Consider the following 9,880-nt stretch of genomic DNA (forward strand, 5'->3'; position numbering starts at 1 on the left):
ATCATGAAACATGAAGACAGAGCCAAGGAAGTCCCAAAACATGAACATTTCCAGTTCAAAGCATGGCCAAAAGATGCTAGCATGGTGGACAAAAATAGCATGCAATCTTGACTAGCAAACATGGTTTACATGGCAAGTATATGAAGCAAATGTAATCTCACCAAACCAGAAAAAATCAGTGAATAAATCATGTGAAAATAGGCCCGAATAACCACTGATATGCAACCATGGTATGCAAAAATAATGAGCTCCTTTAGAGGGCCATGCAAGGAGTTATTAAGCACATGCAAGGTAGACATTTAGCATGGAATAAACAACTATAAAAATCAAATATGGTAGTCCTAAAACTCACCAAATTGACCCTGGAAAGTGACTTCAAAGCATGCAAGGTAGGGTCTCTTTGGAAGGCCAAAATGACCACCAAACAAGTCAAGGAGAGAGGGGGTCACCCCCCTCTGATTTGGAGGCTCAAAAATAAGGGACAATCAAGCATACAAGGAAGCATATGACCTCGAACAAGAAAATTACCTTAATCAAACATGAAGATGATGTCAAAATGAGACTTTTTCCAGTTTATAACAAGTCTAAAAAATGAACATAAATAGGGCTAATCTATCATGTAAAAATGGCCCTAAAAGAGAGAATAGAGACAAGGGACAGAATCTGGCCCCAAACAGTGAAGAGCCCTTCAACAAAGTTGAAGAGGGGCTCAAAATGAAGCACTTTACAGTTTACATCAATCCACAAAAATGATCACAAATAGGGCTAAACTATCATGCAAGAAAAAGGCCTAAAAAAAGGATAAAGACACAAGTGGTAGCATCTGACCTCGAATGGCAAAGAGCCCTTCAACAAAGTTGAAGAGGGGCTCAAAACAAGACATTTCACAGTTTGTGACCAAGTCCAAAACAGCTCAAAAATAAGCCTAAAATATCATGCAAAGAATAGGCCTAAAAGAGAGATAAAGAGGCAAGTGGCAGTAGGAGACCTCAAACAGCAAGAGGTCCTTGATCAAACATGAAAAGGAGCTCAAAATATGACTATTTCCAGTTTGGGTCGGAGCCCAAAAATGCAAGAAATAAAGGCTAAGAAAGCATGCAAAATAGGGCAAGAAAAGAGGAAATAGGGACTCACCCTTGTAGCCTAAGTCTCCAGCAGCTTTTGGTCCAAATTTCTGAGCTTCCAACCTTTGCAAATGGCCTCCAAGTTGCTGGAATGGAGTGTCTAGGTGTGGTGCTATGAGTTGGTGTGTAAATGGTGCAAGACTCTTGTGGCTTTAAGGGTTGAATGAGAGAGATAGGGAGTGTATGTATCAATGGTGCCTTAGCTGATTTTCTAACCCTTCAAAATGGAGCTGGGGTGTTGGTTTTATAGAGGGAGAGAGGCCAAGGAAATGGGAGGAAAAACTAATTCAAATTTCCCCCCCAAAAGGCACCCCCCTGGATACAAAATCTGGGGGGAAACAGAGGGTACAGCTGGAAGGCATTTGGAGAGGGGATTCTGGCCGGCCAGGTTCAAAAGGTTCAGGTGGCCGGCCGGCCACCCTCCCTGGCCGGCTGGCCCGGGGTCAAAAGGGTCAATGAAAATCGCTGGCCAGCCACCCCAAAAAGGTGGCCTCCCATGTGTGCACAACACAAATATGTGGTCAAAACTCAGAAAATGTGAACCAAGAAGGAGAAAAGCCAACTTTTTAGAGGGGTTCAAAAGGGTCAAGGACAATTACTGGCCGGCCTATACATATTGGTGGCCTCCCAGGTGTGTACAACACAAATATAGGGTTTAGGGCTAAAGAAAGTGGCCCCGGGGTGGTCAACATTAGCTTTTTAGTGAGGAAAACGGGCGACAGAGAGCGATGAAGAAATAAAGCTGGCTTTTCAGAACAATTGCTGGCCTCCCACCCTCCTACAAGATTTCTAACAATGAAAATAAGGTCTCCACCAAAAATGAACCAAAACTGATGCAAAACGGAGGTTCGGAGACCGAAACGCGCGGCCCAGGGCCCCGAAAATGGGCTGTTAAGCACCAGAGGTGGCGTTTGACCACGAAGTTGGTCTCTCGAGCCACAGTGTTCCTCAAAAGGGAGGAAATAAGGTGTATGCCAAAAACTGGAGCAAACAGAGTTGGTTAGGCGGTCCCGAATCGAGGCACACGGCCGTCGGCTCTGAAAAATTGGAAACCGGGCTCCAAATGAAAAAAATGGCCTACGACCACGAAACGTAGCCTACGGCCACTGAGAGATGATCTACGAGACCTCTCTTTCCCCTCGGGAAGAGAAAATAGAGAAAACAGAGCCTGGTTCGCAAATCGAGGCAAGACGCGAAAGAGTCCGAAAGTCCAGAGGTAAGGTTTGTAGCCGGGACTCTGAAACTTCTGAACGAACACAATATGCAATATCACCGAGCGCTCAATCAGTGACGTCTGAGTCTTAAGGTCGGTCAAAAATGGGGTGTCTATAGTTGCCCCTCTTTGACAGAACTCGGAAGTCATAAGTGACGGGAGTGAATGTCAAAGCCCAGAGACGATCTATTTTTGACAAGGCCGAAGACTTAGACAAACAGGCGAGATAAACAGAGACGTGCCCGCAGGCAGGGGGGCAAAATGCAACTGGCAATGCAAGAAGCTGAAGGTAACTCAATGATCATGCAAATGCAGCAAGCTGTAATGAAGCACATATTCACAATAGATGCAACAGTTTTAAGCAAGAATGCAAAGCAACAACTACATTTCATGCAGTTAAGAATGCGGAGAATTATTCAATTCTCGCTACGTCTCACACGGAGAAGATACAATACCTGCACGGTTCGTCTGGTCATACCAGCCTCAAATGAACCGTACATACAATATCGTGCCTTGAAAAGAGAGAGACTCAACAAGCGCAACAATGTTAACAACATGTTTTCAAAACGATATTGAATGCAGACAATCGCGGCGTCGATAGAACAGTGCATCGTAATGCGAGGAGTAACGCGCGTGACAACGCGGGTTAAGCATGAGGGTATGACAACACCCGTGAAACGTGCACAATAGTATGGGTGGTGTGCATGAGAATGCAAGTGATGTGCATATTAATGCAGAACAAGTGTGAACTCGAATGCGAATTTGTCGTAAAACGACGAGCAAAGAAATGCAAGTTTTTGATGAGGGCTACTCAATCGCGACCTCCGGTTTACCTCCTGGAGGGGTCGCAACATGTTCAAAAAGTATACATCTCACTTTTGACGAGTAACGATGGGAAACGCATCGAAAGTTGAAGTTGAAGTTCCGGTAGAGTGGTTTCGCGACGGAAAGTGCACTTCTCTTGTACTTTTTCAGGTCCCGGGGACTCCAATCCTCCCCAAAATTTGCAGAGAGCTTCGTGGGCACTTGGGGAACACCACCGGCCAGCGTTATTTCCAAGGGGAGGCCACCGGCCAGGGTTGAGGGAAAGGGGTGGCTGGCCTGCCCGAAAAGGTGGCTGGCCGGCCACTTTTCCAAAACCGTGGGTAGTTTGGTCTTTTTGCCCTCATTTCTTTAAATCCATTCGGCCAAACACTTTTTCCTCACAACTCCAGCTCCGAAATTGCCTCCTCTACCTTCCTAGAGCATTTTCTCTCTCAGATCTGTGCTCTATACGCGTTTTCCAACGCCCCACGCAAGTTGTTTTCGTGAAATCTTTCAGTTTTCGTCACTTTGGACCGATTAAATTTTGATTTCGGTGCTTCTTTTCTCATTTTCACCACTTGAGGTAAGTTTGTCTCAACATTTGGAAGATTTCCTCGGGGGTTGACTTTTGTTGACTTTTTCATTTCCCGAGAGTTGACTTTTGTTGACTTTTTCCAATTTTGGCTCATTTTGCTCATTTTTGCTCATTTTTGCAGATTTTCTGAAATGACTGGTCATTTCCCTCATGGTGGAGGTCCTCCGGGCGCCGGGGATGATCCCGATGTCATGGCTCTGCCTCCGAGGGTTCGACCCTTCATACTCGAGAGGTACGACCCTCCGACACATGTGCTTTCCCAGGCAGTTTTCTACCATTTTACCGATTTCGATGATCGAGCACCCGATGATCTTTTATTGCGGGAGCCAGAGTCCCACCTCTCCCATCAGGCATGAGAGGTATTTACTTCGCCTTTTTTACATTTCTGCAATGTATCCCGCATTTTTGTACGTTTCATGCCTCTTGCTATGCATATCTACTCTTTTTAGCACGTAGCTTATTCTGACGCTTAGCCCATGATACAGTATTCTGTTTGCATTTTGAACACTTGAATTTCCGATCACGTAGCCCATAACCTGATGGTGAACACACAGCACACACATATGTTGACAGTTGAACACTCAGCCCAAACTCCGAATTTCCAAACACACAGCCTGAATGGATGGTGCACACACAGCACACACTTGACAGAAGGTTGGACACGTAGCCTAGATTAAGGTGAACATGTAGCCCACTGATTTTGAATTTTGAACACACAGCCCAAACACTTGACTTTCTGAACACACAGCCCAGATTGAGGGTGAACACGCAGCCTACTGATTTTAAAATTTGAACACACAGCCCAAACACTTCATGTCGAACACGCAGCCCGAACTTTGAGATGAACACGCAGCCCACTGATTTTGAAATCTGAGCACACAACCCAAACACTTGACGTCGAACACGCAGCCCGAACTTTGAGATGAACACGCAGCCCACTGATTTTGAAATCTGAGCACACAGCCCAAACACTTGACTTTCTGAACACACAGCCCAGATTGAGGGTGAACACGCAGCCCACTGATTTTAAAATTTGAACAGACAGCCCAAACACTTGATGTTGAACACACAGCTCGATCTTTGAGATGAACGCGCAGCCCACTGATTTTGAAATCTGAGCACACAGCCCAAATATTCGATTTGCACGCAGCTCATTGCATTGTATCTGTTTTAGTTTGCACACAGCTCATACATTTCATTTGCACACCGCTCATTTATTTCATTTTGAGACTGAATGTATGTATTCATTCTGAATACAGGTGACCTCCCGTATAGCACGAGGATATGGCTCTGTTACGGCTAGAGAGTGGTATGCTGAGCTTCCGGAGGCTGTCCGGGATTTGGTTGACTTGGTAGGGTTTGGGCCCTTCTGCTCCGGGATATCTCGTTGTCCGGCTAGCAGGACACTGATGGGTGCTTTAGTGGAGAGATGGTGGGACACCACCAACTCCTTTAATTTCTCTGCCACTGGGGACATGACTATGACCCCATTTGACTTCGCCGTATTGACCGGCCTTGATATGGGAGGCTGGGCGATCCCATATGATGAGGACATGGGCCAGTGGGAGGCCGCCTGGATCTACTTGTTGGGAGCTCACCCGCCAGTTGACAGATCTTCGGGCAGGGTTCGATATACTTGGTTTTCCTCCCATTTCCGGAGGGTGGAGATGGAGCCTGAGACTCCTGAGGAGGTAGCCCAGTATGCCCGCGGATTCTTGATGTTCTTCTTCGGGACTACTCTGTTCGCCGATAGGGGGAACACTGCCGGACTTTATCTGTTGAGTGCCCTAGTAGACCTATCACAGGTCCGGCGGTATGATTGGGGTGGCGCCAGCCTGGCCACTCTTTATTGCTATATGAGCGCGACCTCCCGCAGACGGGGGAACATACTTGGCGGTTGTTGGAAAGCCTGGGAGGTACTTTCTGCCCCCTTTGATTTACATTTCTTCTTTCATTCTCTGTACACTGTACACACGGTACACTTTACATTTTGTATCTCTATACTCTGCTCTCAGTATTCTGTATTTATAATTTGCACTCAGCATTCTGTATTCTGATGGCTACTGCCCTGTTTTCAACAGCTATGGATCTATGCGTACTTCCCGACACTAGCCCCGGAGCTCGAGGTGGCAATGCCTCCCATGACCCCTTACTCGCTGGTATTTGAGGGCCCGTACCGACCGAGACCTCGGGAGTCTCTTCTCTATCTACGGCAGTACTTTGACACAGTACGGCCATCAGAGGTATTGCAGAACTCTCAGTTCTTTATGTTTCCAATCTTTGATTTATCTTGCGTATTTACGATTTCTGATCAGCTTATGCGTTGGTTACCCGCAGATCGCATGGCAGCCTTGGGCGCCTTTGGGTAGTGACCTCCGATTCCAGTTTGTCGGAGCCTGGGGTTCCTCTCGGTATAGGATCCTGTTAGAGGGGCTGGTTGGCAGGGCCTGATTTTTAGGGGAGCGCTTTCTGCGCCAGACATGGGCTACCCCGTTCAGGACGTTCCCTCAGCATCCCCAAACGACATGCGGACCGCTGATAGGCTCCCTTCCCAGGGTGTTGTCGACGCCAGGTTGGGTACTGATGCATTTCTTCATCTGGAGCAGGGAGAGTATGCGACTTATCATCACACATACTTGATGCCTTCGTTGACGGGAGTCCGTACCCTGACGAGGAGATCTGCTGGTATGCCCTCATCGGGCCGTGCTCGGGCCGCGGACGTCCCTTCCACTAGCAGGGCTGGTACATCTAGAGGTGGGGTTGGATTGGTTCCCCCGATTCCTCCGACTCATCATCATCCTGGGTGGCCAGACATGCCGACCGAGCTGACGGGATGGCGATTCGGGACTCTCTACTCGATTCCGATAGAGCCTTCCATGTCTGACCACAGATATGTCAGAGATCCTGATTCGTCGCCGGTATGCTTTACAGCTTTGATTTATGACTCAGATACTTGGACATTCATTCCTTTACTGATATTTTGCATTTGTATCTGCAGCCTCCGGTTGAGTATATGGATGAGATGCTCGGGATGATGGCCGCACTCGAGGGCATGGTCTTACGGAGAGAGGCACAGTTGTCCATCATGGGTGTCCAGGTACTCTTTAATTTTCTCGCATTTATCATACTTCCGATGACATGCTGAACTTGATCATTTCACTGCATTGGTAGGTTGCCTATGTAGAGCACATCTGACACACACCACATTCATATACTGTATCTGCATGCACCCTCATTTCATGTAGTTTGCTTGCATTCGTATCTGAAACACACATTTGAGCTGATGTATTCAAACTGCATTTTTTATTTTCAGATGCCTCTGGTATATCAGCCACGGACCGGGCCATCCAGGCCTTCTCGGGGAGTCGGGCCATCTCGACCTTCTCGGGGAGCCGGGCCATCTAGGCCTTCTTGCGGGCCGGGAGAGGGGAGTCATCCCGCAGACGCAGAGCACATATCATAGAGAAGGAGCCCGATGAGGAGGAGGATGAGGAGGAGGAGAAGGCTGCAGATCGTCAGTCAGAGACATCTGTTGACAGAGAGGAGGGTTTCGACCCTAGTTCCGGGAGTGGAGGGGAGGCTGAGGATCCTGAGGATGACAGTTCCGACTCAGATGGTGCCGGTGGTGCAGAGCTTGTTCCGCAGAAGAGGACGAAGAGGGCCTCTTATTCATGCTCTTGAGAGCAATGGTGCAGCTGTTTCCTGCTTTATTTACCTTTTTACTAGTAGTTGTAGCACATTGTACATTATTAGGCTGTTTTATTCTCTGTACAACTTGTACCTTTGTTGTAAAATGTTGTAACAAAAGAAGCATGATGGAATGAAACAGCTTTTTGAAAAAGTGTTGTACTTTATATTCTCAGCATCGCATCGCGTCATTTTGCAAAAAAATGAGATTGAACGGTAAACGTGCATTGTGTATTTGCCAAGTTAGGTAGCGAACCGACACGACAAACTAAATAACCTAACTTACTAAGAAGCAACAAAACCTTAGCAAGTTTACAACTTGATAAGTAAAACACAACAAAATTGATAAACAAAGAGTAACAACTCAAATGCACAAAACTCGGCAACTCGATAAACATGACTCGGTAAACGAAACAGCTCGACCAAGAAAACAACAACTCGATAAGCAAAACAACAACTCGATAAGCAAGACTAAACACCAACTCTATAAACAAAGTACATTTCGGACGATCTGGGTGACGGAACGCATCCGAAACAGAGGGAAATTGAGGCCTTCGACACTTCCGATGCATGGAAATGCTAGGGACTTTCTTCCAAAGGGCAGAACAGGACCAAATACACAGATTGCAGCATGGCCGGCCACCTTTGGGAGCTGGCCGACCAGCTTTTTGCATTTGAGGGGAGAGGGGTGGCCGGCCTACCAGAAAAGGTGGCCGGCCGGCCAGTTAGCTCAGCAACCACCAATTTTTTGACACGTGTCCCCCCGAACATTGCCTTATCTCCTTTAAAGGCCCTAGCTCCGTGGCTCATTCATTTCATCTCAGTTTTGCACCAAAATGGAAGCGTTTCTCGTCGAAAATCTCACAGCTTGGATTGCTTCTTTAGACGGCTCGGAAAAGTTGAACTTCCGGGGCTTTGGCTTGAACGCACTATTTACGCTGAGCCGTACTCCGCTATATCTTCCTTTCCTTCATGTCGTGGCAAGGTTTTGGAACCCGGTAACACATGTCTTTAGCTTTGGCAGGCAAGAGGTATGTCCAACTTTCGAAGATTTTCAAGCTTTGATGGAATCTGAAAGTTATGAAGAGACCTTGCCTCAGTTTCGCTTTGGTCACGCCCAAGCTTTAGGGCGGATGTGTGGACTCACCACGCATGACGCTCGGTCTCTGATCTGTAATGGGGAACTGGACATCCTCGGATTGATTTATCACTTTTCTGATGCCGGTGACCGTGGCGACCATCATTGGCAAGGTTTCCGACAACATGCCTTTTGCTTGTGCATGCTATCTCACTTTTTGCTTACGTCGGGCTTTGGTGGATCTAGCATTCGCCTGATTGAAGTTGCCCAAGGCTTGAAGGATGGAAAGAGTTGTATTGCAATGACACTGGCTGAGACGCTGATGGGCTTGGATGCTTTCCATCGCCGGGAGACGACCAGATTTGCGGGGAGTCCGCTACTACTGCAGGTAATGTTTCTCACCCAATCTCACATATGTATTGCTCACATCACTCGGCCCTCAGGCTCGGTTTTTCTCACAAAACCCTTGTCTTACTTTTCTCTCATCGTACATCTCTCTATTCTTCATTCTCTCATTTTTCATCCCTCCCCAGGTATGGTTGATGGATAAATTGCAGGTTGTGGACTCTTGCCCAGCCTCCTCAGCTCGCTGCTACTTCTTTTGACAACGCCTAGTCAAAGCCCTTGATGAGGGATGGTGGTTCAACTGGATGTGCAATTTGTCTGCAGACCGCATCACCTGGCGTTGCCCTTGGCTCAATCTCCTGGCAATGAGCTATAGCATGTTCCGGCAGACCAGGATCCAGTTGGTTGGTCTGACTCACTGTGTATTCTACTTTCCGTTCCGGTTCCAACGCCAGTTCGGTCATGATCAGACTTGCCCGCCAGAGGGGATAGAGTATCCGGCTGCTTTCCCAGTTCGAGGTGCACAGCTTGCCCGATATGCCACAGCATGGAGGACGAGAGAACTCCTGGCCCCTGCTCCCACTTTCAGTTATACTTTGTCTGGCGAGTGCTTGAATTGGCTCAATGAAGAGGCACAGATTGGGCCCAGCTCGGTATCAGAAGCTTCGACCAGCTCTGGGAGGGGGCGCAGGAACACCTGACTTGACTATGCCCCGGATTTATTGCTTTATTAGTACTTCCAAGTTTTCTTTATAAATGTGATAAAAAGCAATTTCGATTTTATGCAAGAGCAGGAGAACTCTGTTTTGAAATCAATGAAATTGAAGGTTGTGGTACTGAAAATTTTCCGTTTTGGTCCAAAAATGGTCTTAGTTATAAGAAGATTATTTAAACGAAGTCAACTTTTATTAAAACTTTTCAAAACCATTTTCGATATGGATCAGAACTGGACACGCCTGAGATCTGTCACTGAGATGCACAACCCCAGATCCCTGCAACTGGAAAGTTGCCCCTAGTCTGAAGAGTACCGCGGC

The 9,880-nt window shown here is 47.2% G+C and overlaps 1 protein-coding gene across 2 annotated transcripts; it reads left to right on the forward strand.

Annotated features, from left to right (window-relative positions):
* Positions 1-1,965: 1,965 nt before the first annotated feature.
* On the forward strand, positions 1,966-7,577 carry LOC145804633 (uncharacterized). 2 transcript variants are annotated; one of them, XM_082899238.1, is made up of 5 exons: positions 1,966-4,095; positions 4,996-5,652; positions 5,818-6,654; positions 6,735-6,833; positions 7,050-7,577. In XM_082899238.1, the coding sequence occupies exons 3-5, from the start codon at positions 6,217-6,219 to the stop codon at positions 7,197-7,199; spliced, it is 687 nt and encodes a 228-aa protein (XP_082755364.1). In that variant the 5' UTR covers positions 1,966-4,095; positions 4,996-5,652; positions 5,818-6,216; the 3' UTR covers positions 7,200-7,577. Both variants share the same exon structure in this region; 1 of them encodes a protein (XP_082755364.1).
* Positions 7,578-9,880: the final 2,303 nt, after the last annotated feature.

The sequence above is a fragment of the Camellia sinensis genome, chromosome 12, assembly GCF_055761805.1.
Source record: "Camellia sinensis isolate YWXY chromosome 12, ASM5576180v1, whole genome shotgun sequence".
In the NCBI taxonomy this organism is placed as follows: Eukaryota; Viridiplantae; Streptophyta; class Magnoliopsida; order Ericales; family Theaceae; genus Camellia; species Camellia sinensis.

Bases quoted from the DNA above. Each gene is read 5' to 3' on its own strand.
- LOC145804633 (XM_082899238.1), top strand. From the start codon at position 6,217: ATGGGCTACCCCGTTCAGGACGTTCCCTCAGCATCCCCAAACGACATG. The intron at 6,655-6,734 runs GTATGCTTTACA...TTGTATCTGCAG, and splicing joins GAGATCCTGATTCGTCGCCG to CCTCCGGTTGAGTATATGGA. The intron at 6,834-7,049 runs GTACTCTTTAAT...TTTTATTTTCAG, and splicing joins TGTCCATCATGGGTGTCCAG to ATGCCTCTGGTATATCAGCC.